Consider the following 22,488-nt stretch of genomic DNA (forward strand, 5'->3'; position numbering starts at 1 on the left):
CACATGTACATGTGGCAAGAGAGGGTTGTCTGTATTAGACCATGAGTCACTCATCTCCCAGGCACGAACCTGCTCTGTGTTTGGAAATGCAGGAAGTAGCCAGGCCTTTGAATTAGCACTGCTGCAAGCTATGCAACCCTTACCAAAGCGCTTGGGACAGATGAGCTTCAGATTTTGGAACATCTGCACACATATAATGATATCTTGGGGATGACATCCAGTTCTACATCTGGAATTCATCTGTGTCATGTACCCCTTAACACACACACACACACACACACACACACACACACACACACACAAAGTAGTTTTGTACATTTTCAGTGCTGCTGTGCTTTGACTGTGAGCTGTCACGTGTGATCAGACGTGGAAGATTCCCCACTGTGATACTGTGTCCCCGCCCCCCAAGTGATGTCACATCAGTACTGAAACAGTTTCACCTGCTACAGCATTTAAGATTTCAGAGTTCCAGGCTGGGACTGTCCATGCTGGGGTAAGCTTGGAGAAAAGCAGGACCACAGTGTCGTCAACAGCCACTGCAAGCCTGGCTCTACCAGCAATCCAGTCTAGAGGCTACATTTACAGATCACAAGTAGTTCTGTCGCTTAACCGCAGATGACAGAATCTCTGCACATTTAGGGAAAGGTGAGCCATTCCCTGGAAATGCCTCCAAGTGCTTGGAAAAGAAAAGGAGCCTCGTAGTTAAACAACAGTGCAGAGCAGCGTTCAGGAAGGCGGACCACAGTGCTTCTAAACAGTTTGGCAAATGAAAATGCAAGCAAGCGTCAACGCAACTCTCGAGGAGTCAAGCTGCTATGAGGGCTTGTAGGGGAACCTGTTTGTCCTTTTCAAATTGCCATCCTCACCCTGGGAGTCCACTGCTCCTGAGAGCTGGGGGCCATCCAGGAGCCAGTCCGTGAGCTCGGCGGTTCCCAGGAGATTGCTACGGAATTGCTTTCCTCCGTTCACATTCCAGGTTCCCACAGCAATCTGGACCCGCTTGAAATTCGTGAATTCTGACTGTCGTTCTGTCATGGCCTTCAGGATCCTGGGGGTCACTGTTAGGAAGAAAAAAAAAAAGGCACATGTTTTCTGCAGCCCAGACTGTAAAAAGCCTCCAATACTATATGAGAGGTGGCCTGTCAGAGAATGCCTCTCATGAGCTGTGGACAACAGACCTGAACATGGTCCATAGGAGGATGACAGAGGGCTGATCCCCACCCTAACCACTCCACTTTCCTGCCTGCAACAAAGTGTGAAAACACAGGGCTGGAGCTGGACCTTCCAGCTATAGTTACAGAGGCACGAGGCACCCACTGACAGGGGAGCTCACAGACTCCAAGAGAAAGCCTAGCACTTACTCTTCAGCCCAAGACCCTGCAGAACAGCACAGAATGAAAGGCCAAATGCAAAACCACATAACTGGTGTGTCACAGGCACAAATAATGGTAAACAGCATATGCATGGATATACACGTGTGCATACACATATATATTGGATGGATGGCTAGATAGAACTTTAAACGTCTTTATCAACCTAAATCTGCATCTTTGCAATTTTACCTTCCCCAGTCTGAAAGGCTGTTTTATTTATCTGACACAAACCTAAGGCATTAAAAGACAAAACAAAACACTGCAGCCATATCTCTGTCTTCTTAGAGATCCAAAATATAACCACAGTTTTAAAATCTAGCAACTTTAGGACCTGGAGAGATGGCTCAGAGGTTTAGAGCACTTGTTGCTTTTGTAGAGGACCGGGGTTCAACTTCCAGAACCCATATGGTGACTCAAAACCATCCATGACTCCAGATCCAGGGCATCCAACTCCCTCCTGGCTCCAAAATCATCAGACATGCACATGGTATGAAACATTCATATACAGAAAATAAAATTAATATATCTAGAGAAAAAAAGCACAAATCAGCAACTTAAATGGATCTGCCATTAAATGATATGTCTCACCTGGAGTTGGCTAGAATTTTCCTGAGTTGGAAATTAACCTCAGAGCTGATATTCAATAGCATCCTGGAAGGTTAAATGTTCCTCAATTTTGGAGCAACGAGAAGAGAAAGGCCTATATAAAGCTATTTTAACATCAGCTCATTTATCTTTCCAAAGCACCAAAAGTTTCTAAATCGTAATCATTCTTATAAATAAACATGCTGCCTCTGCTCTCCTCCTTTCCATTAGAACATTAAAGTTCATAGTCTCTAAGGAATAAGATGCCATGAAAAGTTTCCCTACAGAAATCGGGCCTAATGGTGCATTTTGTAATCACAGATACTGAGGAGACTGAGCCAGAAGCATCAAAAGTTCAAGGCCTTCCTTGGCTACAGTGAGGTCAAGGCCAATGTGGGCAGCTTAGTGAGAACCTGTCTCAACACAAATCTTAAAAAGAGCTGGGGTTGTCCAGCTCTGTGGTCCAGCTCCTCTTGTGAAGTGTGTGCCAAGCTTGAGGTTTCATCCCAAGCACTCAACAAAACAGGACAAAATCCTTCCCCAAAGAATCCTGACAGCCTGGACACACCCCCAACCTCTGGAAAGCAATGTTCTTTCCTTTATTTCTGAGGGGCCCTGAGAGATGGGAGCATCTGTGGAGTTTACCTGTGGAAACCTAGAACCGGTGCTTTGTGGAGACATCAGGCTTTCTTAGGTCAACTGAGCAAATCAGAGGACCACAGACCAGAAGCTCCGTCTTAGATTACATGACTGGGTATGCTGGGGCCACTGTCACCCTTGCCTCCTGATACCCTTAAGGCTGTGGCCAGCCTGCACTAGGGTGGGCATCCATTACCCAGAAGCGCCGTGTTGCCCAGCAGCATCCTTCCTTTGTCGGTGGACTCTTCATTGTAGACATCTCCAACTAGCAGTAGCTTGATGGCCTCCTGTTTCACCCCATCGAAGAAGTTGGACTGGATGGTACGAGACATGGATCGGGCCCCATCCTTCAGCTTCCCCACCTGCATGGGCCCAGGTATCGGTGAGCGGGATCTAAGCGGCCTTCCTTACTGCTCCCTCAAGCTGCCCCTACCTTGGCCTCCCACCACCGTCGGCCAGCCCCTACCTTGGCCTTTCCTTCCAGGGCCCTGCTCCCTGTGAACACCTTGCTCAGGCCATGCCCATTCAGAGACCACATGGCTTTGAAGGACTCCACAAAGCGGTCAGTGATGGGCTTTGAATTCAGCCCCAGGCTCTCAAGCTGCAGGTGAAGGACCTGGGAGAGAGACCAACCACCGGTCATCGCTGGAAAACCTGCCGATATCTCCGAGTGAGCACCTTTACTCGCCAGACTGGAGAAGGAGATGCAGAGAAGGGGCCTCCCTACCCTGACTCCCCCAACTTTGCTCAGGACAACTCCCAGCCCCTCTTTGACCGCCTGATGCCAGATCAACCAACGTTACTGTCGGAAGGCACTGAGGGACAGTGGGTGTCACAGATGGACCTGTAAATCATCAGCCAGCCAAGGCAGGTAGGACCACTCGGGTATTCCCTCCCCAGGCTTCAGGCACAAGTCATCCTAGCCAGCCTCACACTACCTTGGCTCTGGGGTATAGTTAAGACCCTGTGTCTATAATTAATAGCTGCTTCTTAAGGGGATCTGGAGCTTTGGGCCACAACATCTGGACGGACAGGGAAAGGCATATGGTGGTACAAGCAGGAAGTCACCAAGGAAAGGGCTCTAAAGTTCCCACCCATGTCCCTGTCACGTGACCTATTCACTGGAAAGGTCAACCCCATAAAGCCACCCTTGTCCCACTGGTACCCCAGAACATTACACAGATGGCCCGAGGAACTCACCTCAAGAGCAATGAAGCACTGCACAGTGTTGGTTCTGTCCAGGCAGTCGAGACAGTTCATCCGCAGAGTGCCTTTCTGAAAACTTAGGGCCAGGAGACATAGAAGGATCATGAGGTGTTTGGAAGCAGCAGCTACAGCTCAATGACTTAGGCCTGTCTGCTCCAAGGAAACTTGTTCCAAAAAAGGACCCCTGGCCTTCTCCTTCAGAGCTCATCAGAAGCCCCAGGCAGACCCGGGAACACACCCTCAGCAGCCCACACCCCCAGGCCACTGTAAGCACAGCTGGTTTTTGCTTGTTTGTGGAGATAGGGTTTCTCTGTGTAGCCATGGCTGTCCTGGACTGGCTTTGTTAACCAGGCTGGCTTCGAACTCAGCCCACCTCTAGCGGCCTCCCCTAGGGCTGGGACTACAGGTGTGTGCCACTGCACCAGGCTGCACAGCTGGTTCTCATTATCTACCGTGACGGCATTCCGAAGCATTTTGCAGATCTCCCAGGATCTGCAGGATCTCTTCAGGAGCCCGTACGGAAGCATCACTCCCGCTGAAGCTAAATGCCGGCATCCCTGGCGCTACCTCTGCTGGTCAGTAATGACCTTGCTTTGCATGTTTTTGTTTGAGGACACACTGGTACACGCACACAGGCAGGTAAACTTCGGATGGTACAACTCAAGCTCTGGTTTTCTGGTTTTACGGGGCTTTGACGCAAAGTGGTTTCACCAGGCAGTAACCACTCTAAGTCGAGTGGCACCTGCATGCCACTGCTTTGCCAGCACGGACCCTTGCCAACCGCGCTGCAGCTCTTGCCTGGAGGAAGGTATCTAGTGTGTGTCCTTTGTAGGAAACAGGCCTGCTGTCCTGCACTTAGAAAGCCAGGCAGCATGTTGGCACTGAGGTTAAACAAAAACAACACCACCCAAGAGAAGCACAAAAATGCGGACATCACGGCAATAAATAGTGAGAAGATAGTTTTTACAGTAAGAGTTGAGACAAGAAGGCAGAGCATGGCCTTGTTCATCTACTGGGCAGCAACATTTTCAGTGCTCTGCGTGTGTGTCTGTGAATGGCAGTGAACATGTATGTGGAGGACACGCTGTGGTGCCCGGGAGTTTCAGTGAGGAAGTGACTTCATAAATGTAAGATCTCCTTCCGATGAGGGGCTGCGGGCTGAGGAAGCTGGGTTTCCTAAAGCTCCTCTCAGAGCAGGGTGACTTAGGCCAGTGCTGTCAGCCTGCGGCTTTGTACCAGATCACCTTATAGGTCCTGTCCCAGTGTGGCTAAGTCGTGTCACCTGAGCTCAGAGGGGTTCTTGTTTGCTTGTTTGGGTTTGTGGTTGGCTTTTATTTCTGAGACAGAGTCTCAGGTAGCCCAGGATAGCCTAGAACTCACTAAACATGACCTTAAATGTTTTGGTTCTTTTATTTTAAAGATTTATGTTTATTTATTTATACAGTATTCTGCCTGCAGGCCAGAAGAGGACACCAGATCTCATTATAGACGGTTGTGAGCCCCAATGTATGGTTGCTAGGAATTGAACTCAAGACGTCTGGAAGAACAGCCAGTGCTCTTAACTTCTGGCCATCTCTCCAGCCTCTCCATCCTTCTGCCTCTTACTCTCCAGGCACTGGGATTTCAGGTGTGTACTACCATACCTAGTTTTGCTTGATCCTGGGGACTCTACCCAGGGCTCTGTGCATGGTAGGCAGGCACTCTCCCCACTGGGCTACTTTGCCAGCTTTGAGCTCAGGGTTGTAGTAAAATCCTTTATGTCTTTTCCCAGAAAACCAGGCATTCCCATCTTCTCACTAAAGTCGAAAGCATGTCTCTGACCGCAGAGGAGGGAGGACAGACGATCAGGACCCCAGGACCCCAACATCACAGAACTTATGATTCAGGGAACAAGTGTAGCCAGGCAGCCAGAGAGGGAAATAACTCCTGTGGAGGTGCCTAACCGAAGGGCCCACAGCAGGTTCCTGACGCTCCAGCGAGACTCACCGTGGACTTACATTCTCGCCCTTTGCAAACACACCAAAGTCATCCCAGTGTAGCTTTAACTGAGGCCTCAACAGGTTCTCCAATTTCTCTAGCTTCCCACCTTTGGCAAACTGATGGAAGTCAAAATTTATCATAGGCGTGTCGGCTGCGTGGCAAGAAGCCCAGAGCAGCTTCTGAAAAGGGAGAGGGAAGGGCGTGAGCATAGTGACAGCAAAGAGTGGGAAGCAAGACAAGGTCTTGCCTGTGCTTGATTGCTGTGGTCACCACTGTCACCCACTACTAGACTGGCCCTGACCTTGAAAGGGAAACACAAGCCAAAAGCCCTGGGAGAGGGGAGCAGAAGATACAAAGAGCATCTTGCCTGCATAAGGGCAAGAGAGCCCACAGCAGGGGTGTCTCTCCGGGGGACATCCCACTCTTCAGGGGCTCAGAGGTCACAGGTGAGGGAAGGTTAGATCTGTTCTTCCGGTGGCCCAAGTGCCCAACCCTCAAGAATAGCGACACGTGGCAGGCTGCGCAGCTCATAATCTAGCTCCTGTTGCCCTGGTAACCAGCTGCATCCAGTCCCTGGAAGGGTGAGCTCAGCAACAGTTGAGTTTCCAATAGTTGAGATGGCCAAACCCAAGATGGAGGAGCTGTTGCCCCATGTGACCCAGGCCCTGCCCAGAAGCTGGAGTAAATAAAGGTGGGAGACACAGAGAGACCAGCACTGTGGATGGGGCAGGACCCTCCTCACAGAAGCGAGGCCTCCTGTCCCCATTTTCCCCCTTCCCTCGCCTGGCAAACTTCCTCAGCCTATTCACTGAAACACGCTGGAGTAGGAGACAGGCTGCCTGTCTTCCTTGGCTGCTTGCCTCTGGACCTCATTGTATTAGCCCAATATCTGCCCAGATAGAGGCTCTGAGAACTCCTAAGAACTAGGAGGCTCTGGATCACTCCCACAGCCACCTACAAATTAACGTATCCCTTTCACTTCAAGAAAGTCTATGGGGAAAAAGAAGCCTGTGTAACTTAGTGGCTTTGAGTGTTACCCTCTGGGGTCAGCCCCTTGCCCAGCTGTGGAATGATAACCTTTGGTGCCTAGGCTGGCTGCTAGGCACTGACCTTCATCTGGTAAGGGATACTCAGGAATTGGAGCCATGGCTGAGATCTCCAAGTAAAGTGTTAGTTCTACCTACTCAGGATCCATCCTTAACTCCTGGCTCATCTCTGTCCTCTGGCCATACAAGAGGCCTTCACTCCAGTGCCAGGGCATCGCCACCAGCTGGCAGAGGGGCTGGCCATGTCCTTTCCATAGTTCAAGCACAAAAGAGTTGGGGTTTTTGTTGGAAGGAGAGAGACTGAGATTGATTTTTCTTTATTGCCCCTTTCTCCTCACCTTCCTTAAAATAAGCAGTGAACATTGCTGCTGCCAAGAGAGGTGGGAGGAGATATTTCTTGAGCTTGTTGCTCATAGCAACAAACTAAACAGGAAAAGCAAGTCTGGCCAAAGAAAACTGACAATCGGCGAGCTCCTGCTTCATGTCTGTAGCTTTTCTAAGTAGAGAGAAATGTGCACTCTAGTTGGATTTGGCTTCCTCTAGCCAGAGTTTAGGGGTCTGAGGTCAAGGTGGCAATGAAAGCCACGTAGATCACCTCCCTACCAAGATGACCTTAAGGTGTCTCCATAAAGGACTTCTTTGAACTTCAAACAAGCAGAGGCCATGGAGCCTGGGCAGGAGGGAGGAGGCCGCCTCAGCTCACAGAACCTTCTATAGAAGACTGCCAGTACCAGGGTTCTGTGTGTGGCCAAGGGACCTGAGTGGATTCACTAGCACTACCTGCTGCTTCCTCACCCTGCTGAGATCCACTCTGCTTGGAACTGGAATCTGCTTGGAACTTGGAACTGCTTGGCACTCAGGAATCAAAAGGAGCCCTCCAAGAGCTGGCACACGGCCTCCCCGGCAGCCCAAATATGACCATGAGTCTTGAGGGTGATCCAGGCAGAAGGAAGCCCCATGGATCTGCTTTGAAGCTAGAGGCCCAGAGCAGCAGGCACAGATGCCCTGGGTACTAGCAGGTGGGGCTCTGAGGAGTCAGGATAATGCTAGGCTTCCCCTTCTGTTCTGGCCTGGACGGCAGCTCCTCAGGGGAGCATGGGAGGCCTCTCTGCCCATGTGGAGTACTCAGATGAGCAGGGCCGCCTGAACCTCAAGACCCTACCACATGAATAGGCTCCACCTCTGGTCCCTCACCTCCCCCCACCCCACCCCTCTGGCTGTAGAGCAGGGTGAGCATTACCTTGAAAGCCCTGTTGAGCACCTCTTCACCACCTCTGCTTCCCAGCAGGTTCACAACCACCTGCTTCCCGTACTGCTCCTTCAGAAGCACCATGTGCCTGCAATGGTATCAGGGTTGGTGGTGACTCCATGGCACCTAGGCCAGGCAAGCATGCACCTCCAGCTCAGCACTGCAGGTCCAGGGCCAGCTGTGTCCCTAATCCCAAGTGTACAGGGGAGACAACCCCGTTCTCCTGGCTAGCGTCACTGCTCATCTAAAACCCACTGCATCTAAGTCAGTCAGTCCAGGCTGGATGAATGGAAGGCTTTGGTCTGGAATAATGTCAAACACAGGAGACATTCAGATTAGGCCTTTCTACAAAGCACCACCTAGAATGGCCCCCAGCTTTTACGGACAGCTGTGCAATTTCAACAGGCCCATCTCCAAAGTTCTCTCTTGGTGCTCCTTCTTTCCCCAATTAGAAACAGTTGGTGGGGGGTGGGGAGCTTCAACCTCTACCTCAGAGGTCAACTGCATCCCTGGTGCTGCATTTCATCGTGAAAACCAAATTAGATGGCATCACACATGCGCAGGGCACATTCCCCCTTCCAATACCACAGAGGGGCGCCAGTTCTTAATCTTTATCACAGGTTTGCTGAAAGTAACTTTATTTTTCCTTGGGTCTCAGAGTCCAGGCTGGTCTCAAATTCACTATATAGCCAAGGATGGCCTTAAGAACATGATTTTCCAAACTCCACTTCTCAGATGCTGGGGTTACAGGCAATAGCCACTTTGACTAACAAAAGTACCTTAATAATTTTGATTTTAGAAATAGTTCAACATAGTGATTTTAAAAATAAGAAAATGTAATGCAAAAGTCAGACCTATAAATGTAATTTTTTACATAAATATAAAAATTTACATGTATATGTAGAAAAAATAGAATGGAAAATATTCACTGTAATATTAAAAATAGGTAAAATATTAAATTTGTTTTTCTTTTTTCAACATGTTTCTCTTTTCCAGGTTCTACAACTTATTTTCATTTATTATATATATGTGTGTGTGTGAGTGTGTGTGTGTGTGTGTGTGTGTGTATAATTACTTTTAAGTTCATAAAGAACTATTTTTAGTCTGAGGAAGTCTTTTAAAATGAAATGTATATGCCAAAGCTTTTTTCTAGGATACATAAGTAATTGATAAATAGGTAAAATCTGAGAGGCACTTGGGAGTCCCTCTTTTATTCTTTTATTTTACATTTTTCTATACTTTTAAAAACTTAATATGTTGCACTTTTAACCAGAAACAGTGCTGATAACCTATAATTCAGATTACCCCTTACTAATCAGGACTAATTGGTAAATCTTCATTCTAAGAAGTAATAGGTGAGATAAAATAATTACAAAGTGCCACCTACACGTTGATGAATTAATTCTCAAGGAGACTTGAGAGAAAGCAAAAATCCCGTTTTATGAATTCCTTTCTTGGGTAATGACCAAAGTCAGAGGCAGATTTGATTCAGGATGGGATGCCCCCTTCCCACTGTCCTGCCTCTTGCCCTGCTGTGTACACAGACGGTGGAAGGTCTTAGACGGTTCCTGATGGTCCTTACCTTTCAAAAGCAGGGGCATTGGCCTCTAGGCCTCTGTGTAGCCTCAGATGATGGGAGCCAACCTACAGAGAGAGAGAACAGAATGATGACGATGATGTTCACTGAGCCAGGAGGATGGCTTTCTCGCTCTCTGCAGCAGGCTTCACGCGGCACCTGCTTTGCCGTCGTTGTGGCTTACTCTCTGTAAAGGCAGGTCAGCACCCTTCACCCTGCTAGCGGTACTCCCCAGCTTGCAAGAACTGGTACCCCCAAGTCTGGCTCTGCTGCTGCAGGATCCCTAACTGTAGCAGGGACCATGCCAACAAAGTCCTTCCACTCCTGTTCTTCCATATGGACGCCATTGTGACAAGCTGGGCAGGTCCTGGACAGGCCTGCCTGTCTCCCTGAGCCCCGGCCTCAAGGCTCTTCTGCTGAATGAGTGGCACTGAAGGCACAGTGGACTGTACCACGAGGCCCAGGCTCTAGGTTCTCTGCCACATATACCACCTATCATCCAGTGCTGAGTCACTGAGTGCCCAGTCAATGTGTCACCAGGTAGCCAATCAGGAACAAAGTGAGAAGACTGAGTCCCTGACCTAGGCCACTCTCATGTAGCTATGGTCGCCACAGAAAGATCCAGAAATGGTGAAAAGTTCTCAGCAAGTCTGCATAACTTGGATTAATATAGTGGAGACTGCACTGGGACCAGCGGTGCCATCGTGTGGCATGAGGGACCTGCTCTATTTGTGCTCACTTCCTCTACCACATTGGGAAGATGGGCCACAGGAGGAAAGCCGGGGCAGCAGCAGCAACCAACAGCAAGAGAAAGCACAGTCCAGCCCACAGAGTGGAACGGGACTGGCAGAACGCTCATGGTCATGTCGCCATGGCTAATCTAACAGTGCAAATAATGAACCTACTCTTGGGAACACAAGGAAATCGAGGACACCACCCCACAGGAATGACCAGGGTAGGAGATGGGTGGAAAGGATCTGAGTCTAGGCCAGTACGTTCCAAGTGTGCTCCATGCATCCTCTGCAGACAAGTTAGAAATGCTAAGTTGAGGGCCCAGATCAGATCTGCCAGCTCTATTTCTGAGGGTGGGGTCTGGAATGTGTGTTTCACAGGCCTCCAGCTGATTCCTACACGCACACCCATTGTGGTTTGGCAGCACGGGTTTTGACTCATTTCCTGTCTCTTGCTAACCCTCTTTTGCTCTGGCTGTGAAAGTATGTGAGGGCACATCAGGGGCTGAGCAGCTTGGGGCTGCACCCACACTGCAAAGCTGCAGGGGACGCTGCGACTTTTCTCAAGTGGGTAAGAGCTTTGGGTAGGAATGAGAGCCGTCAGTCTGGACTCTCAGGCCCTGTGTCCTGTCTCTGTCATCTCCAGTTCCACTATTCTTTCCTCCACCTCTAGCCCACTGTAACACTACCAAATCGTCTTCCTGGCATCACCCATTCCCGATGTGGGTGTGTCAACAGGCTTGGGAAAGCAGCTTCGATTGGCAGAATGAAATCCCCACTGGCCCCGTGTTGCTTTTTTTAGTTTCCCCTTCTCCACCTCAGCCTCCCCTCTGGCTAAAAGACTGGTGATCCTCGCCTGAGCCTGAAAGCTATTAGTTTAATCCCATGTCTTACACAACTGGAGTTCATAGCCCACGTCCCAAGAACACCTTCTGGAATCACAGCACAGAGAGGTTCAGCTTGCACCCAAGAGCCCTGGCAATCATGACCAACATCTCCAGCTCTACAGCACCCACTGTTTCCACTCAGAGGCTAGCATCTTGCTCACTTCACCAGCTCCCATTGGGGTCTCCTTAGGAACACTTCCAGTCTCTTGTCTAGTCGTGCTTCTCTCTGAACTCGTCCGTGACCGTGGTCTAGCGTGTGGCAACAGCTCTATTCGTTTATCAGTTGACCATGGCACAGCTCTGTTCTGCTTGACGTGCTGAGGCCATGCTGCCAGTGCTGGCAGAAGTAGAAAGACGCTATAATCAGCTCCTTCACCACCAGACCTCAAAATGGCTCTCACCTGGACCCCAAACACTAAGCTAGTGCCATTCCCTAGATATGACCTCAGGGGCTACCACAATGCACCTGCCATTCATTCCCCTGCCAGGGTTGCCCTGCTAGCCCGAGTGGTTCTAATCCCCAAGTCAATCCAGACAAAAGTACTGAAAGACCCTTTCTACACCCCTGAGAACTCTCACTTCTGCCCACGCAGGGCCGCCCACCCTGAGCTCGTGCTCAGGTCTCATCTTTCCTCTCTTCATGTAACACTGTCATGTGCCTGCCCCTTGCTCCTTGAAGACAAGGACTATATCTGATCCCAGATGTCCAGTGTACACAGAAAATCATTAGTGTTCCTAGGATGTCAGAGTTCTTATCAAGCATGAGGCATGGAAGGGAAACAGCCAAAGACACAGTCCTGTGTTCCTTGGGTATATCTGAATCCTTGGGAAGGTGAGAAAACTTTTACCTGCTTAATACACAGAGTCTCACTTCCCAACATGGCTTGTATTGATCTCCATTCACTTCTATTATATTGGTAACAACAGCTACTATCTTGAGTACTGTGGGGTCTACATACACACTATGCTAAATTCTAGTCTGTATTATGATTTTTAATCCTCTCTATAACCCCATGGGGCAAGTATTATTAATCCCACTATACAGAACAGTAAACTAGGGTTTAGCAAAGATAAAACATTTCTTTAGATTGGTTAGGGTTAGGGTTAGGGTTAGAACAACCATGCTTGGGCTAGACCGAGGCCCATGACACATATGTAACTGATGGGCAGCTTGGTCCTCATGTGGGTCTTCTCACAACAAGGAGAATATGGGTTGTATCTGACATGAACTCTATTGCCTGCTTTTGGATTACTTTTCCCTAGCAAGGTTGGCTTGCCTGGCCTTAGTAAAAGACTATTACTAAGTCCTGATGACACTTAATGGGCCGGGGTGAGTTTGCAGGGGGAGGGAGGCTCCTGTTTTCTCAGGAGAAGTAGAGGTGGGAAAGGGAGAAGAGAGTGGGAGGATGAAACCAGGAGGAAGGAGGGAGGGGGCTGTGATCAGGATGTATAATGAGTAAATGAATAATGAATAAATTAAAAAAAACATTTTTTTCAAAAGCACATGGTTGTTACCAAGTAAAATGCCCACATCTCCCTGCTTCAAAACTTACACCCAGAACTCCTAACAGATAGTTTTGCAACCTCAGTTGCCCCTGTGATCAGGACAAACATGAAGTTATGTTCTTTTGGGCTCACCAGCCCCACGGTACCCACTTCATGGCCTAATTTGGCCCTTTGGCTTTAGTTCATTTCAGCACGGAGACTTTCCCTTCATTTACCACAGGATTTTCTATGCCATAAGCCATCTCAATTCTCTACAGTGAAATGGAAGACGCACACAAAGAGGGGCCAGTACCACCATGTTCCCAAGAACAGGCATTTGAAAGAGAAGACATGAGCCTAGATGAGAGGCTCTGACCTTGCTTGCGTCTTTCCATCACGTGAACTTCAAGGCAAAGGCTAGACTCACGTGTGGCAGACATGTGTCTGTTCCAGTTACAAACATGGACAATCCTGAGAGGGCAAAAGAAGTAATCTCTCCCAGACGGATGAAGCAGCACATCCGCCCCATCATAAGCTCTGCCAGAAGAGCCTTGAGTGTTGAAGCTCAAATTCTTACTGCGATGGATATAAACTGCACAGCTATCTTCGTGGGACAGACAAAAATCATTAAACATACATGGGTGCCTTGCAGGAGTTTGTGCCGAGGGCATCATGCCCACGACTCCCTACAAGGCATCTTGGCTCTCTGAGTCTCCCAGCCTCTCTCCCCATCCCTTGCAGAGTGCACATGTCTTAGGACAGCACCCAAGAAGGCACTGCACTACACACCCTTCCCCAGCACATATCTGCAAGAAGAAAGAGTAAAACTGGAAATGGGGAAAGACCAGGGGAAACTGAAATCAAGATCAACTGTGTGAGGACGGAGTCTGCTGTCAATAAAGGGGGTGGGGAGACAGCCAGAACCAGTTCTTGGCCTGATAGTTGCTACAGGATGCAGACTACCATGGAGAGCTGCCCACACCTTTCTGAAGATGATATAATCTCTCTTTGATGATGGATGGTACTTAAGAGTATAAATACAGGTATTAGCAAATCCCAGCAAGGACTTATGAACACCAGCCTTTTAAAACCTGTGTCTGAAGACAACACTGAGGCTTTGCCAAAGGACAAGGGTTAGGAATGTAAAAGGGTAAAGCAGCTGTCTGGATCCTGTTCCATGTCCATCTGAGGCCCAGTCATACCATGGCAGAGTCAGGCTATGTCTACAGCACTGCAGACCAAAGTTAATTTACATGGGGAAATGGCCAACAAGCTAGGTCTTATGTTTTAGGTGAAGGAGACCAAACACCAGGGCCAGGCAATCAGACAAAAGATCCTCAAAAGAATGGGAAGATGCTGGAGATGACCAAATGGAGGGGACAGAATCACGAAGCCTTTCACTCAATAGGTACAAGAGATCCTTGAGAGAAAAGTGAGACTGGCTCTTCAGTACCCCTGAGCATCCTGGAGAGTCAGGCAGGCAGAGAGCAGCCTGGTATAAGGAAGCCTTTCCAGTCATTAGGACCCCCAGTAAGACCTGAGCGTGACCTCTCAGAAGTCCAGGAAAAGAGACTCCCCCTATAGAGCTGGGAGGGCCTTTCAGTGTCCTTCAGAGTCCTTTCAGTGTTCTAAGACCGTTATGACCAATATTGGGGTTCTTATGAGTTTCACATGAACATAATATAGCCTCCTGGCTTCCTTTGTGTGTCGTGTTCACTTGTTCTCTACATACAGAGCTCAAGATATTCCTAAGGAAAACCTAAATTTAGAGCAAAACAAGTTTGAAGCACCTTCTGCAGACATCCTGGGCCATAAAAGGAGCTATCTTAGGGAGTGTAAGCTCTGCTAGAGATTATTAGAGTTCTGGCTGCAGGTAGTCATGGGAAAAAAAAATGCTTCAGAACCGATTCCTAGACCTGAGCTGAGAGTTTCTGGAGCCCGAGCTGGAGCCGAGAAGAAGGTGATTGCCAGTGGCACAGGAGTCCCAGAAGTGGTGAGACACTTCAAGTTGGAGGTGAGGTGTGGCTCAATGGTAGAGCTCCTTCCTGCCCAGCCTTTGGGAACCCCTGGGTTTGATTACCACTGGGGGGGGGGGACTATTCTAAACTTAGATTACAGAGCTTGTTATCCGCTCTGCAAATGCTTTAAATGGAATTTATTGGAGAAAAGTTATATCTCAATAGAAATGTTTAAAACACAAAACAACAAGACATCCAGGAGCTGGCTATGGCGGCACAGGTCTGTAAGCCTAACAATTGTTAGGCTTGAGACAGAAAGATTGCTACAAGTTCAAGGCTAGCCTAGGATTCAGAGAGAGACAAAAATAAGCAGAACAGTAACAAAAGACCTCTGGAAAGCCCCCAGGGGAATTGTGCCCTGTTACAAGCAAGCTCAAGCTCAAGCCTTCTTCTACCTCTCAGTGCCACTGGGCTGAACTGAATGTCAACAAATCATCACCCCAACCCCAGAACTCGGAACCTGAATGAACCGCTCCATCTATCCATCTTACTCTAAGAACTGACAGGGATGTGGCCAGTGCTGTCGGCATGGCACAACAAGTTGGCAGCCCTAGAGAGAAGTCTAGGCCGGGCACTGTGAGACTTGTGTCAATTATTCCTGAGAACCTGGCACGGTACTCTTGGCCTCTTGGGCTGCTGGCTGACCACCCAGCCCTCATTCCACAAGAACCCTGGGAAGGAAAAGCCAAAGACTGAAGACCCGGGAAGAAGCTTTTTCGGGCACTTTGGTCGCTTAGAGGCAGAACTGAACAGAGCGAGGAGGACCCTCCAGCTGCTCTCCCCAGATGCACTTTGCCCAAACTCACTTGAGGGAGCAGCGTGCCTTTTAGTAATAACAGCTGTGTCCTTGGACCGTGTCCCTGGCCCCTGAACCCTTCTCGGGACACAGAAGCCGAATCCCTCTGGCACTGCCCAAAGCTGTGCTACGGATGGTAGAAGGTATTTTTAGAAATCACGGGAAAGCTCTGTAGTCCTCGCCTGGCTCTGCACAGCACCACAAAATGCCAGACCCATGATGTAGCCACCAAGGGCCCAGCAGACCCTCCTGAGCCCTCCAGGGGATTCCCAGCTGCCAAATATATTATCAGTAGAGTCAGCCTGGGCCAATCCCACTCAGGCACTCTCTGGTTTATCCCCTCAATATATCCTTCACCACATAAAGTCAACAGCTAAAGTATACATGGTCTGCAGGCCCCAAACTACACCCAGGGTGCCTGTTAATCTCTCTCTCTCTCACTCTCTTTCCCTTCCTCCCTCCTTCCCTCCCTCCTCTCTAGCTTGGCTCAACACAGTTGGGCTGAGGAAGAAGACCATAAACTACACCGTGAAAGAAACAAACATGTTTAAAGGAACAAACTCCAGCTACTGCAAGAGACCAGAAGTAAAGAGGTGCACTGACAGAGTGGAAAGCCTTCTGTGGAAATTACCTACCTGAAGCCCTGGCTGCTCCCAGAACAGCGGGACGGAGCCTCGGATCTGGACAAAGGACGATACCCCATCATCCATGTAAATCGTCTGCGGCACAGGGAAACAGAAAAGAGAAACAGACTCTTCAATGAAACTGAATGTCCTGGGCTGTAACAGGATCCGGTGCCTGTGACCTGACACCAGGCTGGAGGGCAGCCGGTGGACTTCAGTGCCCTCTGCTCTCTCACCTAGCAGGGCTGGCACTGCTCCCTCATCACTCGCCAGACAACAAGACATGCTGGCTACTGCCTGGATTTCTGAGGAGGGGGTCTGCATGCAGACCCGATACGTGCAGGAATTCACACTCCTGATATATGACATTATCTGCTCCCTGTAAAGCCTAGCACCCATTTCCCACTTTAGAACCAGAAACAAATATGCTGGGCGGGGGGGGGGGGGGCAGTTATCTTAGACCTTTGCAGAAGGCTCAATAACTAAGGTGCTGTCGGGAAAGGACTGGACCATCGAAATCAGCTCTACTGAAAGTCCCTCCCATAGCACCTGCCACTGTTGAACTTGACAGCCCAAGTCAAGGCTCAACTTGAACTTGACTGTAATCCCGGCCCTGCGACACTGTGTTTTCCAACATATTACCAACCAACATATATACAACAGGTTTCACCATATACAGACCCTTCATAGAAATAAACGGTGATTAAATTAAAATAGTGATAATAGCCCCTGTTGACCAGTTTTATAGTGGCCCGCCTACCTCCAGTGATACAGGAGTGAATGACAGTTTAAAGAACACAGAAACAAAGTCCTGAGCAGGCACGGGGGATGGCTGCAGTGGCTATCAGATGGTGGCCTTTATCTGTGCAACCCTACCCTGGCCTGGCAGGGCCACCACAGGCGCCGCTGCAAGTCCTTTCCATTGCTCACTGGCCTGCTCTCTTACAGGGTAGCTTTCCACACTGGCTAGATCATGCTCAGGTGCACATGCATTAGTAATTCTTCAGGGGGAGGGGGCTGGACAGTGAGACCCGAGGTTCTCTGGATCACAGGAATGCCATGAGCCTGGTATCTGTGTTGTAAACTGTAATTCTAGCCTTCGTCTCCAGAAAAAAATACACTAGGTTGGGAATGAGCTGTTTCCAGGTACTAGCTACCAGCAAACATGCTGCTTGCATTATCCTATTTGCTACAGTGCAGGAAGGCCTTCTCTCCTGAGATCAAAGACACAAGACTAAGTGCGTCCCTGACAAAGAAGCGAAGTTAGCTAACGTGCTAACATGAATACAACTGTTTACAGTGCCAGAATCTGACCTAAGCTAAGGACTCTCATCTTTACTCTGATGACCTTGGACTTCACTACTTTCAGCCTCAGCCTGGTTCCTTCTGAGCTCAGTGCAGGACGCAGAGCCTGGAACTCCTCCCCGGGGAAGAGTTCTTTCTCCATTCGGAGTTCCCTACCCCATCACCCAGTGTAAACCCAGCAACCAACACAATGGTGTTCCACAGTGCGTCTACGATGGGTGAAAGAACAGCCTGAACACTCACGGGGCTGCTTCTTTCACAGGTGCCATTTGCCCCTAGAGAGGAAGGATGGAGAAGGATGCAGGTGAGAACGGAGCACTGTGAGAGGACCGTTAACCTAGGCACTTCATTGAACCACTTTCATCCTGCTTCCCTCTATAGTGTACTAAATATCACCTGGTACCCAGAAAGTGCATGTAGGTCCATTCTCCTGGCCTGGAGTGCTCACTTGCAAAATGTCACTGCTACGTGTGAGTGGATGAGGCCACTCACAGTCAAGAAGGCTGGGCAGGGACAGACATTAGGGCAGGTAGGCCTAGCTGCAGGAAATGGGGGCAGGGGCAAAAACAGACAAGATAGGAAAGGAGGCTCAGAAGAGCTAGAGTCCTGGGGAGCAAAGAGGAACCCCAGTGCTAATGTCACAGGAGGCCTGGTTCCATGGAGCCAGGAGGACATCCCCAAGCAGTTTCTTTCACAGAGGGATGAGAATGGAAACAGGGCTGGAAGAAGACAGGGCTGACCCAGGGAAGGCTCTTCAGGCTTTTACTTCCACAGATGCAGTGTTTACAAACCCATGCCTCCCCACCGGCACCCTCAGGAGGACACGTACAGTCATCCTAACCGCCTGTGGTTAGGTGGTGGTCTGACTGTCAATGTTTATTATGCGCTCTTTTGCTGACAGGCTGAGGGACTATGGGGTTTGTTCTGCTGCAGCTGAGTCACTGTGGCAGATGGAGCCAACTGCGTAGGACTCACAGCTGAGCTGACAAAATATTCCCGGCTTCCTCCCAAGAAGCTGGAGAAAGCATCCACCACATGGACACACACAGGGTACATGCATCCACATGTGCGTACACATCACATAATTGTACATATACACCCACAAGTACACAACACACACAACCACACTTGTATGGACTTAAACATACAACATATATAACATATGCATGTACATATCACATGGATGCAAGAACATAAAACATACTTATAGACAGACATGTGCACGGGCACACGTATATGTACACACACACACACACACACACACACACACATCTGCATGTCAGGGGAAAGAGGTATCCTATGCTACTACAGGCCTGAGCCCCACTTGGGCATGGCAAAACGATGGTCTTAAGAAGCAGAGACCCGGCATAGGCACCGGGCAGCTAACAGGCCTACAAGTAGACTTTGCTGACAAGCTCAATAGCTCGTTTCTCAGTTGCCATTGGGCCCACCCTGTTTTGCAGAGTGACGGTCCATCCCAGAGGTCATCTCCAAGTTTCATGCTCTCCAAGTTTCATGCTCTCCCAGAGGTCATCTCCAAGTTAGACTGCCCTAGGACTCTGCCAGCCTGGGCTCCTGTTCCCCATGTGGCCCTGTCCGTAGCCACTTCAAATGTACATGTTCAACAAAGCATTGCTCTGGGCTTAAGGCCATAACCCTCGGGCCAGTTATGTGGGGCTCAATTACACCCTCTCAGCTCCTCACTGTTCTCGTGGACAGCAGAAGGTGGTGTCTGCCCATTAACAGTGATCGCTGCAGCGTGAGAGGTCAAGTGAGGTGTTTATAGGGATGCCAAATGTGGCCTGGATGGAGGAAAATGAAATGTTAAAAAACACAAATTGGGAAGACCACAAAGGCTATGGGAGCCAAGAAATCCCTCCTTCAACCCCAAGAAATTAGAAAGCAGCAAAGCCTCTATGACCTGTGCCTCTTAGCGTGGTGAAATTTAATCCCCATCGTCAAATGTTGACTAGCACTCTGCCTTCATGGACTGATTAATCCACTCATTAAATGAGTGGCTACTGGATTATTTTAGGAATGAGTTTTCAAATCAAAGCCATTTAGGCTGGGCTTCCTGTGTGCTGCTTCTCATTCACTATAGATGCCCTGAATCCCAGGACTCTGTGAGGGAGCCAGCACGAGGTATGGGCCCTTGACCTTAGACCAGAATTATGAGCCGAAATCAGTCTCTTTTCTTTATAACATACCCAGGTTGTGGTACTACGATACAGCAATAGGAAACAGACTGAGACTAGGCTGTCATCCCTGGGCACGCGGGCAGGGAGGCTGCTCTTATCTCTCAGGCCTGGTTGGGTGGAGATTCAGGAGATACAGAGTAGCATTCTTGATCTTTGATCTTGAGTAGTAACAAGTAACAAGGGACACTGGACATGCTAGTCACCAGGCACACTGTGTGGCACAACCGGAGCAAAAGCTCCAGCCTGAGCCTGTGGAAATGCTGTCCGGTCTTAGTGAGAAAAAAAACACAGATCACAGGGAAACTTCCCTGCACTGCCCATTGGAGCAGGTTTATGTCCTAATACTATGGGTTCAACTGTGTCCCTTCCAGAAGCAGCATGCTAATGCCCTAACCTTCTGCACTTCCAACTGTGACCTTGATAAGACTGAGGACCTCTGTGCATGTAGTTGGATAAGTGAGACCACCCTGGGTAGGCTGAGCACTTTGATTCCATGGGACTGTGACTGAATGATGGCCCCGTGAGCTACTTATGTGGGAGCTACAGAACTGGAAGAAGCGAGGACAGATCCTCCCAGAGGGATTTTCGAGAGAATACAGGCCTAACCTGACCTTGATTTCAGCCAGCCTCCAGAGCTGTGAGAACAAATGCCTGTTGTTTGAGCCGCTCAGTGTGTGGTGCTTTATTACAGCAGTCCCAGGAAACTCACCCAGTGCCCTCTCTACCATTCCTTCTCCTAAAGACATGTTTTACAAGATGCAATAAGAGACCACAGTGTTTCTAAAATGGATGAAAACGAGACATTTTGGGACTACCACCACCAGGACCAAATAAATGACCCTTTTCCCTCAGACTGGGTGGACAAAGAGAAGGCTGGGCTCAGGATTCCCTCTCAACCCAACAATGATCTCTGGAATCTGGATCTTGTACCAAGTTCAGGCTTTTTGCATGCCAATCAACATCAACACTGCTTTCTTCCTGTGGTGTCTTGTCCAGCTCATGACTAGGCAATAAGAAAATAAACAAACAAACAAATAAACAAAAAAGCCCCCATCAGAACTCTATCTGAGAACAGAATGGTTTTGAAGGTGAGGGGTTGTAATACCAAATAAAAATAAAAGTGATGAGTGAGGTAAAGAACGAGGATACAAGCCTTGGAAGTTTTTGTTTCTGTGCAGATGTGAGCAAGAGAAATGAAAATGGCTTCCAAAGTAAGTGTTCTCTCTTTTTGCAACCAATAGTTATCTAATAGCCTTGTCAACATTCAGAAGGGCAGGCAATCCTCCCCCGAGATAATAATTACACCCTCGGATTTTGTGAGGCCTCCTGATCCAACTTCCCTCTGACTCCCATGGGGAGCCTCTTCATTTTTGCACCTCTGATGGGTGACAGTGTTTCTGCAAACTGGACTCCCACACTGGTTTGAGCCACCATTGAATGAGCATGCAGAGGTTCACATGTGGTGGTGAAAGATATGCACGTGTGTGAATTCAGCTGCCCCTGTCACCACAAGGTGGTGAAAGACATGCACACGTGTGCTGAATTCAGCTGACCCTGTCACCGCCACATGGTACCGCGCACTGCAAAGCTGCACCTGCGGGGACACACAGGGTGCTTGTGGCCCAGAGAGGACTCACACCTGGGCCTCCCAGGGGCTTTCCTTCCTTGCAGCTGATCCCATCTGCTTTTCTGCAAGGTGGCATTATCCTTCAGGGAGCAAGTCTGGGCAAGAAACAGCAGGTGCAAGGCAGCAGCTCTAGGATGAGGACAGAAGCTAGGAAAGAAACTAAGGAGGCGTGCAGGTGGCCCTCTCCGCCACAGCAGCTGCAGCTCTCACACAATCACAATCCCAGGCGCTAACCTGCTCCCAGAATGAAGCGTTAGCTAGTGTCACACACACACACACACACACACACACACACACACACACACACACACACACCGTTACTCTATAGTATTCTTTATTTGTCCTAACAACACTTTTGGACAAACCTGTTGGTTTGTCAGCTATGCCTGGAGCAAGCGGTACTCTTGATGGCTATGGCCTCCGTGCTTGAGTTCTTTTGCTTAAAATATGTTAGAAGGGCTAGGGAGATGGCTCAGCTGGTAAAGTGCTTACCACATAAGCCGGAGACCTGAGTTCACGCCTATGTGAAAGCCAGATCCAGTGGCCCACGCTGGTAGTCCCACAGAGACAGGAGCATCTCTGTGGCTTGATGGACCATCATTCTAGGCAAATCGATAGGCTCTACTTTAAGTTAGAGGCCCTCAGGCTCTCAAATGCATGCAGGCATGCACACACATACACATCTTAAGTAACTGCTATCTTTTCAGAATAAGCTGTTAATCAAAAAGACAGACCATACAAGCCAGAGGCAAGTTTCGAATGATGTTCTAATTTTGCACATACAGGAAAAAACCATGGTCAGAAATCTGCTCACATACATCAGAGCCTCTTCCACGCATGAGAGAAAACGTGCAGCTGTAAGATGCATTGACTCTAGGTTACTCTGTACCATGGACAGGCCTGGGTAACTTACCTGCTCTGTCTCCACGAAGTTGGACACGTGGCCATCGTCATTTACGCCACGGGTGAGGAAGCGAGCACCTGCACGTTCACAGCTGATGCGAGAGATGAGACAGGCCTTGGCCTGCTTGTGGGAGGCATACACCGTGCGGATGGTCACCACCCCACAGATGATTTTCAGCAACCAGTCACAGCAGCTCACCTGGTGCTGCCTCAGGGGCACATGCAATAGCTGGTTCCTGCAAAACAGCCCCACCTTTGGGT

The 22,488-nt window shown here is 49.2% G+C and overlaps 1 protein-coding gene across 6 annotated transcripts in view; it reads right to left on the reverse strand.

Annotated features, from left to right (window-relative positions):
* Positions 1–22,488, reverse strand: part of Synj2 (synaptojanin 2) — a 104,127-nt gene that overhangs the window by 35,670 nt on the left and 45,969 nt on the right. For 5 of the 6 annotated variants that reach the window (XR_009588084.1, XM_021635708.2, XM_021635706.2 and 2 more), the window contains exons 4-12: positions 22,238–22,463; positions 16,207–16,290; positions 9,661–9,722; positions 8,070–8,166; positions 5,790–5,962; positions 3,798–3,879; positions 3,064–3,213; positions 2,794–2,959; positions 867–1,058 (exon numbers count right to left, since the gene is read on the reverse strand). Coding sequence is in view for 5 of the 6 variants with exons in the window: in XM_021635708.2 (XP_021491383.1) it covers positions 867–1,058; positions 2,794–2,959; positions 3,064–3,213; positions 3,798–3,879; positions 5,790–5,962; positions 8,070–8,166; positions 9,661–9,722; positions 16,207–16,290; positions 22,238–22,463 (1,232 nt within the window). In the remaining variant the exon portion in view is untranslated. The remainder of the gene's footprint in view (positions 1–866; positions 1,059–2,793; positions 2,960–3,063; positions 3,214–3,797; positions 3,880–5,789; positions 5,963–8,069; positions 8,167–9,660; positions 9,723–16,206; positions 16,291–22,237; positions 22,464–22,488) is intronic. The other variant, XM_021635710.2, reaches the window with a different exon arrangement.

This window comes from Meriones unguiculatus, chromosome 20, assembly GCF_030254825.1.
Source record: "Meriones unguiculatus strain TT.TT164.6M chromosome 20, Bangor_MerUng_6.1, whole genome shotgun sequence".
NCBI lineage: Eukaryota > Metazoa > Chordata > Mammalia > Rodentia > Muridae > Meriones > Meriones unguiculatus.